The sequence below is a fragment of the Astatotilapia calliptera genome, chromosome 14, assembly GCF_964374335.1.
Source record: "Astatotilapia calliptera chromosome 14, fAstCal68.1, whole genome shotgun sequence".
Classification (NCBI taxonomy): Eukaryota; Metazoa; Chordata; class Actinopteri; order Cichliformes; family Cichlidae; genus Astatotilapia; species Astatotilapia calliptera.
Window position 1 is genome coordinate 6,847,771 of NC_137435.1, and position 18,000 is coordinate 6,865,770.

An 18,000-nucleotide genomic window follows, 5' to 3' on the forward strand; every position below is an offset into this window, starting at 1 on the left:
ACAGAAGGTCATCAGGGGGAGATGATTACAGGCCTGCGTCATCCATTAAGTCTGTGTTATTTTTCTTTTTATATGTGTGTATATATATATATATATATATACGTGTGTGTGAGAATGTGTCTTTCAGGTAAAGCAGAGTCTTGCAATGGCTCTGTGGTAAAGTTTATTGTACAAGAAGAAGCAGTCCATTCAAAAGAACTACTTCCATCAGCTTTTATTGCATCGCTTCTTTATTGACAAGGGCAGAAAAATTACACCACTTTCCCCGACAGCATTGACTGTTTTTTTTTCTTTTTTTTAAATGGAAATTTAAAATGTGCACTAAAGCAGGAAATGTAATCAAGTGACAGGATCAAACGTGAAGTACTGCTTTTGCAACACGTGTTGCCTGGAAGAAACATAAAAGATGGTTCAATAAAGACAAAGCCCCACAAAACACTGTTCACAAATATAAAGAAAAAGTGTGCGTTTGTGCAGAACTTCCCCACTCCTTCCCAAAAAACAAGTGTGTGCAGAATGGAGCAGAGTTAAATTAGTTTGAATGCTACCGACGTCTGAACCACTGGCTATTTCTTCACATGAAATATTTCCCCATGTACACTAAACTGCATGTACCCTGGAAATAACAAGTCTTACTGGTGGTACTGTGCAAGCTCACAGTAATGGAAGAACACAAAAGACGTATAAAACCCATTAACACATTACATGAACATGAAGCTGAAAACAACTGAGCAAGCAGAACAACACAGTCGATCTGCTGAACATGTTTTATGAGACATGAAAAAAACAGACACCTTCAGTGTATCTGAATTTGTTTGTACCATTACCATTTGGGAAGTCAGTGAGGATTATGAACATATTAGTGTAGTATGTCTGCTGGACATTGCAGCTCCCTTTCCCTGCAGCAACTAGCTGTGTTGTTCTATAATTAGATTTCCAAACCACGGTACCCCTGAGAAAGTCTAAACTGCTTGCATGAAATGGATAAGGTAGAGCTGTTTGAATACAGCTAGGTTTTTTTTAATTGTCTTTTTAATCCTTTAAATACTAGAGTGTCAAAATTTGTATCTACTGATCAGCCACTTCTTATATTTTCTGTTTATGGACAGCCCTGTATGAAGTTTTTTTGAAAGCTGTTTTCTTTTTTTGGTAAGTAACATCCCTCATGTGCTTTTCCTTCCTCCATGACCTTTATCACCAGATGTGTCTCTGCTTATTTTGATTCCTGCAGCCGTCGGTGTAAAGACTGCCCAGTAGAGGTGCATGAGTAGAACACAAATCTTTTTTTTTATGCCCTCACACTTTCAGTTTGGTATTTATAATGTGCATGTAACTTAGATTGCTGGTTTGTTACACACAACCTGCCGAGGCATAGAATAGAAAAAATCCAAATGACACAGTGGTCACCAAGTAAAAGTACAATTAAGCCAACCAAGAAAATGTGATGATATACTGTATTATAGGGAGACTGCAAAGTAATATCTCTTCAGCTGCTCTGAAATACATCCAGAGAGCAGGAAAAAAAAAATTTTCTGACAGAAGGATGAAAAGAGCGGTCAGAAGAAACAAATAGTTGACCTTAAAAGACTTCTAGCTCAGAGGATTGTAAAAAGCAAGAAAACACAGTTGGAGAAGAACTATTGAAAAGTTTGAGGTTATATTTGGGGCAGACACATACGTTTAAAACAGTGTCTTTTTTCAAATTACACAGTAAGGAAGACATTTCAAGATCTTTTGGTGTCTGTGCTTTGGGATATTGTATTCCCATAAACAACTTTCTGTTCAGCTGGAAGGATCACCAGATGTAGCTAATGATCACTTCTTGCCTGCATACAAATGTGTGCGTGTGTGTGTGTGTGTGTGTGTGTGTGTGTGTGTGTGTGTGTGTGTGTGTGTGTGTGTGTGTGTGTGTGTGTGAATGAACATTGGGCGAGGAATTACTCAAGCCTGCTGAATTCAGTCAAAACAGAAGCCAGACTGAGCTGTGAAGAATGTGTGTCACTGTGTAGGTGGGTAAGACAGGTCGCAGGAGTGGTGCTATAGCAAGAATAAAGCCTGTCAGCCAGAATGTTGTCGCAGTGCACTTTACAATAGTCTCCACTGCCAGAGATTCACTCAAATGCAGTTTAGAGCTCTTAACTATGTCTCAGAGAACTAAGAAACTGCACAGAGACAGACACGTACTTTGTGCTAATTTCAGGTAAGTTATTGTTAATTGCAAATGTAAATAATGACCTATGATAAACTGTGCAGTACAAAATATGCATACAAAATTTGGGGCAGCACAGTGGTTAGCACAGTTGCCTCATAGCAAGAAGGTCCGGAGTTCAATTCCACCATCAGGCTGGGGTCTTTCTGTGTGGAGTTTCCATGTTCTCCCTGTGTTTGTGTGGTACTCTGGCTTCCTCCCACAGTCCAAAGACATGCAGTTAGTGGGGATAGGTTAATTGATAACTCTAAACTGCCCATGGGCAGGCTATCTCTCTGTGTTAGCCCTGCGACAGACTGGCGACCTGTCCAGGGTGTACCCTGCCTCTCGCCCAAAGACAGCTGGGATAGGCTCCAGCTCCCCCGTGACCATGAAAAGGATAAGCGGAAGAGAATGGATGGATGTTTTGGAAAAAACAAAGGGCTTTAACAGCCACAGTGTTGGGTGGGCACTACTGAAACTATTCAGTGAGCCCCCCCCCCCCATATATAATTATTCAACCATAAAAGCTCACACTCACACTGTGTAAAACACTGAGAAAAAACAAAATCCAAAGTTTCCTGAGTGTGACAAACAATTTCAATTAGAACTCAGCATCCGTAAATGGAAGGACAGAAAATCCACGGCCCTCTCTGATGACACATAAGCACCACAGATAGTCCATCCAGAATCAGGAATGTGCATTCGAGGAGGCCCATCAACAGCGCCACAGAGAGATTCTACAGGCTGAAAATAACTGCAGATCAGGAGGAGCAATCAGTGGGCTGCATGTTGTGTGAAGACAAGTGGGGGGCTGATTACCTCCAGTTGGTTTGCCCTGGAAAACTGATGCCAAATCAGTTTTTCAAGTTGCACCTTGGACAAACATGCTGCAAAGGTTTTACCATTGGAAAGCATTCATGGAGCTGTTCCACAGTGGATGAGTTCTGGCACTGAATTCATTCTAATAATTTGAAAGGTTGGCAGCTGTGTTTGCACATCCTCAGAATCGTGCATTTGTGAGATTTGTCATGTATAAACCCAAGGTCGGATATTTTACCTTAGTTATATTGCAAAATGAAGCCAAATTAATCAAACAAAAACCAAATCAAATGAGCAAAAAAGGGGAAGCTTATGTTTTTAGTAAATCCAAGATTCATGTATACCTTGTAATGTAAAGTGGGCCAACTAAGTGGAAAAAAGGAAAAACAAACAAAGCAAGATTTGAACCAGAAGACTGAACAGGGAAAGATTTTACATCCTCTTTACTATTTTTATTCATAACCTGCATTCTGTTCCTCAAATGTCAACCTGATATACTTGCAATTTAAAAAATGAATGTATGGAATTTCAAATACATGGGTTAAAATAAGAATCTCTTGGTCTGGCTGCACAGCTTTTGTATGTATTGATGGGAACATTACAGGGTTCAGCAGAGGCTGAGAAGTTAAGTAGCTGAGCAAGTAAATTCTGATACCACTGCCCCCTGTATTGACTTCTCTGGGCATCCAGCTGTATATGTACTAGAAGCATTACTCAAACCAAAACAGCTTGACTACAGCTTGATGTACTTCCCAGATCGATGATGGTGATGTCTAGTTTTGGATAGTTTCCTCCACAAGTTGAGGGACAGAGACATTAGCCGGGATAATCAGTGGACTGAGATGCAATAACTGTTTGGACTGCATTCTGAGGCAACTAATCACAAGGAGATTGTGTCCAGTGTCAAAGTGCATTTGCATCAGTGTTGGTTAATAATGTGCATGTTTTACTCTCTTTTACCTTTGAAACTCACTTGGCCTCTTAGACCATCTGGCACTAATCTGCTAATCATTCTGAATCCAAACTCAACTAAACAGCATTTGCTTGGCCATATGCGAAGGAAATATGTTACATACGCAAAAATAAACTCATCTTACTGACATTATAGACATACATTTTTCCATCCTCAGATTTCTGTCCCTGCGCTCTAAGCGTGAGACATTCATGTTCTTGTTCACAATAAGGCAATTTCACTTTATCCCACTGACTGCTTTTCATTGTGACAACAACTAAAATCCAATTTTTTTTTTCACTTTAAATGATGCATCATGACAGCCTCTACGGACCAGATGACTGTTCTCGATAAAACAGTTTCTCGCTGACTGCATCTGAAAAGTTCTGGCTGTAAAGGACTGCAATTAATGATTGACAGAAACAGCCTCTTTGGCTCCTAACCCTGATAGAAAACACGGTTCAAAAGTTTGACTCCTGTGTGCCCACTTCAAACTTCCATGTATTTTTCAATTTTCTCTGTAGCGAGTAAATATCAGGGGTGTCAAACTGGAAGTGTAAGGGTAACCTGAGGGCACAGTGGTCCTATCTGGCAACACACAGAGCCCAGCGTGACACTGTCTCAGTCCACAGGAGCTAAAGGCTGATTGATGGTAAGAGCTTCTCTCCCTGTTGAAGGATAGAGGAAAAGACCAGAGACCAGCAGGGAAAAAAAGGAAAAAGGACAGATATTGTGCGTGAAATGAGCACAAAAGTCTCATTAAAAATCTCCATGTGGCTTGCCGATGTTTAACTTTATGACAGACATTAGATCTCTGCACGGTGCAGATACATACTGAAGAAGTTGGCGGGGAAATACGCCTTTAACTAAATCAGTCGGACAGGTAGAAGATTAGGTGTAGCTGTAGCTCTTCTGTGTGAAGTTTCCCTGTCAGCCTTTCCTGGAGACGGAGGAGCAGCATGTGGCCCTGTGTGATACAGGCAGAGGCTGTCGGGGGTCCAGTAGCAGGTGACCTATGCATCTCTCCTCTGCTGGGTCCTGTTTATGTACTGCTCCCTTTTTTATCACACCTAACCACAGGCCTAATTAACAGGCTTTTCAACAGAGTCCAGGGTCCATCCAACAAGGTGTGCTGTACATTAATACCCTAACACCACTAACCGGAGTCCCTCAGAACCATGCCAATTAATCCTAATATAATTAGAAAGTGGTGAAGTTCAGGGAGTTAGATATTTACTGTATATCAGCTTTCCTCCTAGTCATCGCTGCCCCAGAGTTAACCGCTGGAGGTTTTGTTTGATATGAGACTCACAGATTATTGTTTGGCATTGATTCAAGGATATGTCTGCCGTTAAATGATGAAGTACATTAAGTTATTTTTATTTATTTATGTTTTGGTGAAGGTAGAGTTAAGTACGGGCGGAACAAGGTTGGAGGAGAATTAGTGGGATGCCAAACCAGCTGTGCTATTTATGTAATTTACATCATTTGCTTCCTGTTATTAAAGCTCGGGAGCCCCTGTGCATTTTTTATTAACCTTCTATGTTGTGAAGGCTTGCACTGCAAGTTTACTATCAGCCTTTTTGCACAGCCTCTGACTTTTAAGCTCACACTGCAGAGATTAACTGATGAACCATGACGTGGTCCTCACATTAAAAATAAGCACTGTCAGGTTTGTCCATTTATAATTACAAAAAAATTACTTCAGGCACGTCTGCATATCAAATGATAACAAATGAGGTAGAAAAACAGCCCAAGTAGAATCAGTTAGGAGCTTCCAGTTTTGAATGAAATCTTTATTTTCTGAGCGCACAGGCGTCCGAGGGGACTTGTGGCTACTACACTTTCCATGCACACTATAGAAAGTAGCAAAGCAAAAAACAACAAGGGGTTAGCAGTGTCTGCAGCTGTTCATAAGGACATCCTCAAGGGAGTATAATCCCTACCCGAAATGAGAGAATATCAGCTTGGATTTGCAGATGCAATCATCAGGCAGATTGTACATATGGCTTGAAACTGGCTAAAACAAAAGAAAGAAAGATGGAATTATTATCTGATAAATACTTTAGTATTGAATGTAGATTTACACAGACATGCTGGAGCTTTACTTCTTGAGGCACAAAAAGTCATTCCCATTCTCACTGTATTTTGAAACCAGTCTGCCCTTTTGCAGTCACCGACCTTTTCACACGATGCGCACTGTGGCAAGATCAGAGGCGTCTCTCGCTGAGTGCTGGAGAGGCTCGATTTGGGACGTGTTTCCAAGAAGTGAAAAAAAAAGTTTTCTCCAACGTGTAGACAAAGTATCTAGAAGCGCACCACATTTTTCCCATCAGACCCTCTAATCCCTCATACTGTCTTCTCCATCTATTTGACATGAGCCTGCTCCATTAGTAGGATTTTAAGCCCTAGGCAAGATTTAAACACAGAGCAGGTTTTGAACAGGATGTTGGTTTAAGCAGTGCGCTCATTCTCTTCGCTCTCAGCAGAAAGTCTCACTGTGCTGGCATAAAGGCTGTGACCTATTTTAGCTCACACAGCTCCAGTCCTTTAAAGGGTGTGTCTAAATGTCACGCCAAATCAATCAGCAGAAATAACTGTTGAGTGTTGCCAGCAGAAATTTTATGACCCTTAAGGCTTAAAAAGCGAAAAAGAAACACACTGCACAACTGTACATGGCTACTTGATGGGGAGGTGGCCCTGTAAAGACTGAATAAAACATTTGCAGTCTGCCTTGCTTTAATTTTATTGAGCATCTGTGTCCCTGGGTCAGACGTGTGCATTCAGCTACACTGCTGTCTGCCACCTTGCCTGTTTTAATGCCACAGTACAAGGGATGAGTCATATGTTTTTGCAATCCATGCTCACACCAACACCTGGTTAGGTAACCTTGTAACACATTATTATCACTGGGTCTGAATAAGAGCCTTACTCATGCACTGGTATAGGTTTATAGGAAGCAATAATTGTCACAGCTCTTGAATATTATCATTTTAAAGCATATCTGTGGTTCAGATAGTTGAGGCAAAACATACCCATAAAATAAATTCCAGCGTCAACAAAATATTTGGTAGCAGACCTTTCAGTTCATTTTCAAAGCCTTTTCTTAAGAACTGAAAGCATATTTCATGTATAAATATTTTTGCTCTTACATCCAAATTGTGTGCCACTATTTCAGCTTCTTTAGTTGGGAGCCCTGTGGGTTGTTTGTGTCGATAACACCCCTTACAGCTCTTGAGGTGCCGTTTGCACTTCAGCTGCAATCTCCTGCTTGCCTCGACCCGTTGTCTCACCACCTACCTCGACCAGAGCTGTCACCCACATTTCACTCTCACCAAGCTGTTTCCTCCCATCTCTCCAAAGCCTCCTGTCCCACAAGTCATTTATCACCCTGTTTGGACAACTCACCCCCGCTCTTCCCCCTCCTGTAGCAAAAGCATGATTTCTAATTAAACCTTCTAACTGGGAGGTTAAGAGCCAATTTCATGCACCTTACTCTTGATAAATAGGCAGTAGCCCATTCACTCCTTTAGCCCTTTCCCTATCTGTTGTGCCCAGGCTACTCTAGCCTTGCCAGTCTTCAGCCTGCTTGATTCCTCCGAGTTCCACTTCTCCCATATAAGTTTCTTCAGTAATAACATCAATTATTCATCGTTCTTCAGAAATGTCATTAATGGTGAGTCAATGGGTGGGGGGGCAATGAAGTGAAAAGACACCCGTATAGACCATTTATTACTGAAATAATTCTAATAAGCATAATAGGAAGCATATCAATTCAAACCCCTTCCAACCACATTTATGAGCTCCCAGGTCGAAGTTCTAAAACTGTTCTGCAACAGTTCAGATTTTCTTCAGGGATTGTGCTCAAACATTAATTATTTGGCTGTTATATGAATCATCGATTCCCTCGATGGAATGTAAAACATGATAAAAAAAAGAAAAGCTATTCATTTACTAAAGGTAGAAGAATAGGCAGAAGCATTGATTAGGGTCTTTGTCAAATAGTCATGCCTGAAGGCTCTGTTGGACTGGGGATTAATTACCATCTTTGCTCAGGAAAAGGAAACATTGATCTGAGTGAATGAAGAAAAAGAGGATTAATGACAGGCAGCTTTATGTTGATTAAGATTAAGTAGGACAGAAAAAAACTGATTTCAATGTCTGACATAGAGTGATATGAGTGGTGTTTTCAATTAGAAGGCTACGCCCAAATTATGTGCTAAACTGTCTGGGTGCTTTTTTCATTACTGATCAGTTATGTTTACAGTCCTGAATTGTATTTCCTTTAGATATTTCCATATATTATATCAAGTTTCTTCACCAGTTGAGAAAATTCCTAGTTCTTAAGCTACATAATCCATTTAACAAGATTAAAAGTCTACAGCCACTTTCAGCAGCTATGTCAAAGGGAAAGTATGTTGATTTAAACACCTGCCATCAGGTCTTACGCTGCTGCATAGGTTAGAAAAGAAGAAAGAAGCTGTTGGTTAAGAGAAAGAAAAACTCAGCAACACACTCCCCTAAGCTGCAAGCTAGCAGGCTAAGGCTACATTAAGGCTTCTTTGCATAAAACACTCAAATCTCTGACTTCTCTGACTTTTAACATTTAGAGGTTGAGTTGCACTGAAGGTAATGCAGGTAATATAGGTTTGATGTGGCATAAAAAGCTAATGTCTTTGGGTATTCTATATTTCTTTTCAGACCTTTTTAAACTACAGGCAGACAGTTTTATAGCAGCTGGCACATTTTCTTGACACTGATGTTGTCTAGCTGTTTGGTGTCTGAGGCTGCTAATGTTATAAAAATGATATAATAAGTTATCTCAGAATTTCAGCACTTTTTACGTATTAGGGTAAAGACCACAGATAATTATAGATTACTGAGCATTTGGGGGAGTGGGAAGAAAGCCTTGCATATAACGGGACAAAACCTCTGGCAGAATCAAGCTAATGGACAGTGAGAAATATGACAATAAAACAAAATACATGAAGAAAACAGAGCAAATTTCCCTGTAATCCATCAAATAATTAAAGTACCACATCCACATTTTCCATTTTCCACCATGTGAATGTTTTTTCTTTGGAGTAGCCTCGACCAACCTGCGGAGACACTCTCAGAAATGAAAACAGTGAATGCCACATAATTAGTAATATCAGCCTCCAGAGCTATTATAATTCCAGTTTGGCACAAATCTGAATGATCCTTTAAGCTTATTTATTTTAACATATCACATATATGAGCACACCATCCTCTTATTTTTCGCTGCAACTTCCCCACAGAGATCAATAAAATTTAATCTCATCCCATCTTATTAAGATTTAGTCTCACAGTACACTTAGCGCGCGCAGAGATAATTAAGGAGACTACACGCCACCCTGCAAGATGCTCGCCTAATTAAGAGCAAGCCAACATTCAAATTTTGCTGACACATCATTTCCCTTTTTACATATAATTAGATTTGGTAATTCTTGAAGTTCTTGAGGATTAAACATAGACTAAAAGTATTCATTGTGAGTTCGGGACTTCACGTTTGCTTCAAACTGCTTTAAAGTCGGACAAACGGTTTAGCTGATTTAGGAAAGCTAAAGCTTTTTTCTCTTAAACCGAGGCTGAAGTTGGGATCGAGGTACATTTTCAGTGCCATATGTCTATCAGAAAGATTAAGCCAAAGCAATGAAGCAGACTTGGAAACTTGGAGCACTGACAGGAAAGAGAACTCACTAAATTAGGTGCAGATCACTTTAAAAGTGCGAGGCAGGTTTTAGCTTTGCCAGGTGGATGCACTCTCTGAGTGCCTTTTAATTTCCCAATGTTTTGTTAAAAACAATCACCTGCGCCTTATTAGGAAGAGATCTCTTGTCAGCAACACTTTTTAATTTAAACTTCACATTGCAGCCCTGTGCAAATACAAGGTGTTGACTGAGTAGCCTCACCTCTAATTTTAAATAAACGAGAAGTTCTGTTCACACATTATAGGCAATAATTAACAGGATGTCCTCATTTTATAATAAAACCTAATCATTTTTGCTACTTTTGTCAGAGGTTTTCACCACTTTTTATTTTTTTCCATCTGTGAATAATTATTGTAACCCTAGAAAACATTCCCTACAAAGAAACCCATTTAAAGCACTCCAGAAATTGTATGCATGTCAACCTAGAATTGAAGCTTACATACTTTTCTGTATCAGTCCTCTCCTGAGTGCTCAGCTGTAAAAGCGAAGTCCTTTTCACAGTGCTGTCATGGGAAAAGTGATGAGTTACAAACAACAGATAATGACGGAGCCCATTTTGAAGGATAAATTCTAAATCTGTCATCAGAGCGAGAGGCTGAAATTTACACATTCAAATTTATAGAGATTCCTATTACCAGATATTCAATCACCATTTTGTACTGTGTGGTCTTTGGTTTTTCACTGTGAAGGAAGTGAAATCCAATTTACTTTCTCTGTAGCTGTGTAAACACAAATAGGGTGAGAAAAAATTACCCAAATAAAAATAAATAAATAAATGGGATTAGAAAAAATAGATGAGACATAATATTTGCTTTGGAATAAAAAGCAAAAGCAGCAGCCAAAGCAATGCAAGAGGACTGCACTTATATATGCTGTGTCTAATGGAAAGGCAGTACTGCTACAACCAAAAGCTTTGACCACTGCTGAAAGAGTAGTTTTGTTTGTTCCAACACACATCTACCCTCAATCCGCCTGATACACAAAAAAAGCTAGCTGCATTCAGCATCACCCTTTGAGAGACCCTTTACTTTAGTGTTCCTGGGATAAACATTCATTCACATTCTTGATCTCTGTGTCGTTCTCCAAGTGAGTCACAAGGTCAGCCAGAACTGTGTATTTTAAAGAGCCTGTCAGAGGTAGAAATGGCCATTTAAGCGGACAGTGCGGTGAGAGTCACTGTAATAATGTAATATACAATAGCTGGTATTCAAAGGAAATGCAACCTGCTTGTTTTCGGTCACTTCACGTTGACATGCCCTCCTTAACCGAACATTAACCATTTGATTTTTGACCTAAAACACTGGCCAATCAGCATCAAACCTTCTTTAAGTATATACTTCACAGTAATGGTGTTTACATTCTTTCTCAGTTACTTTGAAATAGCGATGGGAAGGTTGACCTCATTTCACGATTAAATATAACACGAAATGTGTTTATGTTATTGCACTGTGACAGAGAGCTGAGGTCATGGTGAAGCAGAAGGTTTGCAGTAAAGAGAGCTTTGCTTTTTTTGAGATAACTGAGCTCTTCTTCAGCATCAGGCTGGCTTCACCTACTGTGTGTAGCAGATGTCCATGAACAACATGTTACTATTAGATGTAAGAGTATTATCAGTGTTTAGTGTGGATGAATGTCCACGCGGTAAATTAATTTAGCCAAGTGGAAAGCTTAAAATTTGACTTTTAGTGTAATGTATGGCATTGAATCCATCTCAGTGGTGTCTAAGATAACTTCAACAACCAACAAGTACAGCTCCAGAGACAGGATTGATAGTTTACCTTAGGTTAAGTTTTTTTTTTTTAATCTAATTGAGCAGAACAGGAACTACTCAGACATAACTGTTTGTGCCTCGGGTTTGGCCTATTCTTTCTTCATTTTAAAGGTATTCACCTTCAAGATCTTGCCTAATGATTACAAAGACAGAAAAAACACAAACTGCAAAGCACAGAAAGTAATGGAGATTACATGCCATGTAGATTTATGGCAATTTCCATGACATTAACTAACAAAGACGATATTATATCTCCCTGTCAGTTTTGAATGCACCCACTAGAGAATCCATCCACTTTGCACTTCTTACCGTTTAATGTTTTCAGCTTTTGTGTCACTGGTGATGAGATGAGACCCTTACAGGGATGCAAAATACAAGGCAACATGTGGCCTTGTTATGATATTACCCAGCAGTCCTATTGACTTAAAGTGTTTGGATTTTAACAGGTGCATGGCAAATCTCTTGGTTGAAATTATAACAGCCTATTTGCCATGTGGTCGACAGTGGCAGTTTGTAGTTTCAATTGAATTTTATCTCAGCAGCCAGCTATTTGCAGATCATTACACAGGGAGTGCAAGCCCTAGATTGCCACTAGAGCAACGTCGGGCTTGTGCTGGTTTGTTTGCTCATTCATTTATTTATGCTATTCAAATCTCAACACCAATGCTGTTCATTTGGGATGCTAACAAACTGGTTCAAGGTTGTTGCAGTGGGACGGAAAGAGAGAAGGAGAGAGCTAGCAGAGCATTTGGTGCCAGCTTGCTTCATTTCTGTGCTGGCAAGCTTTGTCACACACCCACACCACGATGCCATCACATGAAATGTTAATTTGAGAAGTCTAATGTTGTGGGACAAGGGCTGAATCGCTGCCAGAATATGCAGAGCCAGGAAGGCAAAGGCCAACACCAATGAACTGGAGAGATATGCTGCTGCTAGTTCAACTGCCTGTGGCCAGCTGCCCACGACAGAACACACTCTGAACACAGAGGGATATTTCTCAGTCTCTTTGACAGACAGGTATCAACTCTTATTTCTTCTCTGCATATTTTCCAGGCATGCAACTCTGAACACGCACACTTTCCTGGGTGGACAGCAGTATTGTAATTAACCTACAGCACGCTGCTTGGTACAGAAGTAAGCCACACTTGCTGTTTTTACCAGCGGCTAAAAAGCCTCACTCACAAATCAGATGTAACAATAGCTAATGTGAAGCTGACGTTCGAACTTTGTGGAACATTTTCTCTTTTCAGTCAGCACACCTCCACAGATGTTCAGAGACTGTCTAGCTTCAGCACTGTTTGCCGCAGGGAACATCTGGCACCACCCACGATCTGGATTCTTCTCCCTTGCAAATGTGTTACAGGAAGAGGATTTCAAAATCACGTGGACGGGAAAAAGAGCACTGATTATGGGTCCACGGAGGAGAAAGTTTGTATGGCTGACCATTCACAATGTCATGTGGAGGTTTTTTGCTTTTACTAAATATAACCAGTATCATTCAAAAATACAGCAAATTTATAAAAGCAGCTGGAAAGTTTGTTTAAAATGTTAAAAGATGTTTTCTTGCAAATCTGAAAAGGGCTAAAGAAATACAACCCTAGGTTAATTTAAACATTCATATGCAAAAACATATCTAGCTGTAAGTCTAGGCTAGAATTAAGTCATTAAAAATCATACAGGACAAAACAAATAAATAAATAAATAAATAACAATTATCAAAAATAGTCACAGTTTAATTATATTAAATGTCATCAGTGACAATGTAAGCATTGACCCCTGAGCCTTTACTGTGAAAACATCATCTTCCTCACTGACTATCTCATATGATTGCCCTACATGTTGCCACTAAGCATGAATTGATGATGCAGATCAGGTGCATAGCAGACTGAAACAGAAAAATCATAAAAAGCAATCTTTTACAATGATAGGCAAACCAATTGAAAGCTGTTTATAAAGAAATATTAGACTATAAAATAATACCCCCTGATGAATTAAAAGAAGTATGACTGACTTTTCTTTTTCCACAAAATTGATCAAACATTCATAATCAAGTAGCTTTTGTCCATTTGTCTTCATTTTTCTTTGCTACACTTTGGCTTTGCTTCAGGCAAATGTTAGTCATTCTGTTTGGTGATCATTTAACCCACGACTGTGGTCCACTGTAGACTGTTGGATGGATTGTCAAGATTTACAAATATTAATGGTCTTGAGGGGATAAATCCAGCTGCTTTAATGTGTGTTTAATTCACTCTGATATAATAATATGACTAGTGTGGCTTTATAGGTCACGCTCACCGCCTTGGGGACATTTCAGAAAAGCAGGTAAAAGTGTATGTGTGACAGGTAGCTGGAGTTTCCTCTGGCTTTTTCAAAATAACATGGATCATTTTTTAAAGATGTTTTTGAGTGTAACCGGCAGGATAAATGGAAGCTAGCTGTTGAAATAGCAATTTTGTGCATCAGGAGTAACCTATTGACTTACCCCTTGTTTTAGGTCAGTCCACACATTTCTTCACTTAAGGTGGTTTGTTTATGCGTTCATGCCGAAAGCTTAAAGCAAACGAGCTGTCCAACATATAAAGTTAGTTTTTACTTGTAACGGCGTCACTGTTGAAGCCTTATACTTAAAAAAAACAAAACAAAACTGCCAGTTAACTGAGCTAGTCGGATCATTTCTTGTTGTAGATTATTGGTATTCAGCACTAGTCAGCAGAGGTTCTTCCCCTCTTTGAGATTAGCTGTGCAGTAAACAGAGAAATGCCACCTGTATGTTGTTTTTCAGGACAGTCCCATTGTCTCTGGGCCTCAGTCTTCATCTCTGTGCCTTCTCTTCTCTTGGTTTATTGACTCCAATGCCGATGACTATGGCTGACCATCAAAATGAAATGGCGTGTGACCATGGCGTAAAAGACCACTTAACTATGGAGTTTCAACAAAGTTCGCATTACACATGTAAACAAACCAACCTGAGCAGATTAATGCCTGTGATTAAGTCATACAGCAATGAGTCCCAGATGGAGATCCCTAATTCAGTAAGCCAAGTGGTCATTCCAGGTGGCCAATTTCTGTGTTTACTTTCGGTCAGCTCAAGTAAATAAAATGTTCTTGATGAAAGTTTGTACAGACGTTAATGGTTCCCAGGCTGTGAATGCAACACATCCCCCGACTCTTTCTATGGCACAGCTAGAAATATGTTGTTTTGAGTAAAATGTCACACAAATTGACAAATTGATTTTTCCTCTGTTTTTATTGATGCATTATTACTATTATATAAGTATTAATATCCCTCTTAACACTGGAATGAGTCCTGTTTGACTTTGTAGATTAGATAGAAGGTAGAAAGAACGGACTGACAGAATTGATGAATAATCATTAGCATTATCCTTATTGATCAGCTGATCTGTTTCTCTCCAGAGAAAGACAGACAGAAGGAGGTGGGCAGTGTGCGCAGTGTAAGAGTCCTCAACTGCTTCCAGATGGTTAAGAAAAATGGTGGGATTGATCAAGTCAAGTTTATTTCTAAATCAATTTCCAGGAAAACATCTGTGACAAAGAGCTTCACAGACAGTAAACACAGATAAAAAAACAAGGACACAGCGTCACAGATGAGACACACAGAGTGACTGATGGTTCAGTGTGCTCTCTGTAGATGTACCATATCCCTTCTAATGGGCACTAGGGGGCAGATTAACTAATCCTCTTTTTGTGAAATAGTGAATAAATAAATTACTATGTGAGCGAATTACTTTATAGATCCATGGAGCTTTGTATCAAAAAACAAAGACAAATAAAAAGGGGGCAAAAACAAGAGCAGGATTAAATCCAACAGATGAAGCTGAGCTTCTGTATGAAGTGGAGAAGCTTTATATGGATACTTGCATCAGTATGGAGGACCGAAACTGCCAAAAAACAATCAAAATATAAATCAATGACTAAAGAAATAAAGATGCATAAAGAAATAAACAACATAAAAATGTTGTTATTCATTGATTTATAAATTGTGATAGGCAGAGCAGTCTAAAAACATCTCTCGCCCTTTTCCATCAGCAAACTCAAACTTTTATGTCAGTGTCAGACTCTGTTGACAAAAACAGTAACTTTGGTCTATTCCTCATTCTGTGTTTGGAAATAGTGTGTCTTTTTTGCCATTTTGATGCAATTTGAGGCAAAATTGCTCCTTCAGTTCATTCAGACACTGACTGAAAGATTTCCCAAGGGCAACAAATAAAAGCTTGTCAGTTGCCCTAACACGTTTTTTCAAAGCTGCATAACAAGAATTTTAAACTTGCAGAATAATTTTCCTTCGAGTTCTTGTCAGTGTACGAGGATGCACTTTATGTTTACAGTGGGAGCCCATCTGATTTCTAGTAAAACGTAAGTGGATGTATGCGCTAGCATGTTCAGTGTTCATACAAAAATATATGGACACACTTTAATTTTATGCCTTTGAAAAACTAATTCGCAGCACTATTAATTGTTACATTTTGTCCAACACTGACATTGAGTAGTAACAAATTTAAAAAAAAATGGAAGAAAATATTTTTTTAATCACAGCTTGATCACTTTTTTGCATGTATTTCCCGTTTACCTTTTACCCAAAGAAACCTGTTCTGGCTGTTACAAGTCAACAGCACTGTGCAAAAATGCAACAATTACTTTATGTTTAGTTTGGAGCAGTTGAAGCAGTCTTTAATTTAGGTAGATTATATTTGAGGCTGTAAACCTGACCTATTCAGAGCCATGGGATGTTTCACAGAATTAGCATCCTTCAACCAACTTACAGCTTTTTCATCTTTATCTTTAGTTTTAAATTTTTTTGCATTAAAGTAAGTAATTGAGAAACTTGTCTAATTGTGTAAATCACAGTAAAGTTGACAACAACAGTTAAAAGTTGAGAAAATTAAAAAAGCTACTGATGATGCTGCCTTGAATTTTTTTTAGTTTTCTCAACATTTCTTTTTTTTGGCAGTTTTGGCCTTCCATATACGTGTGAGGGGATGAAATGTCATTGCAGCTCACTTGAGAAATAAGTAAATGACAGACTGCAGGCAAGTAGATAAGGGGGAACGAAAGGCTAGCAGCTGATGCTAGGGAGGGGGCATTGTAGTGGAAGGCAGTCAGTCGGACTCATGAAGTGCTTCTTGGCACGCCTCAGTGGAAAAAGCTGCCGACTGAAAGTGCTCCATTGCATTGACATTTTGTCATCGAGAGGGTGGAGGACATTGTCCATAATAGCAGACCGCAAACATCGTTTTCTCCACCACTACCCCGAGTGATTCTGGTTCATCCCTCAAGCAGCACTGGCTTTTCTCAATTCTTACCAACTTGTTCAGAAATGTGTGTGTCCCCTGAAGTGACAGTGCACCTCACTAACAAACACCCTCCGTCCTGTCAGAAAGATTATGGACTTCTTTCACAATAGCTGGTCAGGTAGAGGTTTAAAGCTGAATATAGCGTATTAGTCGATCCTTCTAGAATTTAGTAATAAAATATTTATACTAAAAGTATTTCTCTGACTCAAAAAGGTCATGTATTACACATGACCTGTCTTTTTAAGAAAAGTAATACATTACCTTATTTATTCAGTTAGAACTTTATGCTTACACTACTCACATTATTTTTGTGGTTAGTCTACAATCACCTTCACTATGACCTGATGCATTGTCATCCAAATTAAAACTTATATTATCCAACACAAAACTGTGACCTACTGGTGTTTTTGTGTAAAATAAAGCAATAGGCATGTGTTGAACCCTAAGTAGTATTTAAATAACCTTTTACATATAACATTTCATGCACTGTCAGTAATCCAGTTTTCTATCAAAGTCACTCTTGAAGTTTTCAGAGTGCTGGCCTTCTTCCACATGATGCCTGGAATTGGGGTCTCCATGTCCCCTCAGAGATCTACCTCCCAAGGTGAAAATTACTGTGTTCTATTCAGTTCAATCTTGCAAATGTATTCCCATGTCCCCGGGATACTTTTGTCTGTGCCTGTAAGCTTTTTTTTTTTTTTTTGATTACATGGTCAGAAGCAAAAAAGGGTGCTTCACAACTATGCTTCACAGCAAACAAACCGCTCATAGTTTTTCTGGAATTATTTGAGGCTAAATGACTGAGAAAAAAAAACATGTTTTTTTAAAATAAAAGTAGCTAATGTAGAAATTCATGCACTCTGAAATTCTAAAAAAATGATTTGTTATAAAGCATAATAGTACAAATATTCATTTGCCATACATTAGCATATAGACAATATTTGGGAAGATTCTGAAAATTGGGCTTTTTTTCAGAGGTGGGTGTAAATTTTTAGAAAATACATAATTATAATTTAGCTTTTAATTGTGGGATAATGATAGGATGATGTTGTTTGTCCATATATCATTAGAGTATTACAATAACAGTTTAGATATTTCTTAGTACGTTTTCTATATCCCTGCAAAGGACTAGCAACCTGTCCGGAGTGTATCCCACCTCTTGTTCTTTAACGGTCGAAGTAGTCTCCAGCCAACCCGCGATCCTTAATTGCCAGTTAGGGAAG

General features: G+C 39.0%; 1 protein-coding gene and 1 long non-coding RNA gene across 4 annotated transcripts in view; one reads left to right on the forward strand and one right to left on the reverse strand.

Annotated features, from left to right (window-relative positions):
• treh (trehalase (brush-border membrane glycoprotein)) overlaps positions 1-15,527 on the forward strand; it is a 54,688-nt gene extending 39,161 nt beyond the window's left edge. For 2 of the 3 annotated variants that reach the window (XR_013901548.1, XR_013901549.1), the window contains 2 exons: positions 12,519-12,599; positions 12,716-15,527. Coding sequence is in view for 1 of the 3 variants with exons in the window: in XM_080289290.1 (XP_080145416.1) it covers positions 12,519-12,569 (51 nt within the window). In the remaining 2 variants the exon portion in view is untranslated. The remainder of the gene's footprint in view (positions 1-12,518; positions 12,600-12,715) is intronic. The other variant, XM_080289290.1, reaches the window with a different exon arrangement.
• On the reverse strand, positions 5,733-6,472 carry LOC145420234 (uncharacterized). Its single transcript, XR_013901550.1, has 2 exons — positions 6,144-6,472; positions 5,733-5,982 (listed from the first exon to the last, which is right to left on the reverse strand). It is a non-coding gene; the product is annotated as an uncharacterized LOC145420234 (long non-coding RNA).
• Positions 15,528-18,000: the final 2,473 nt, after the last annotated feature.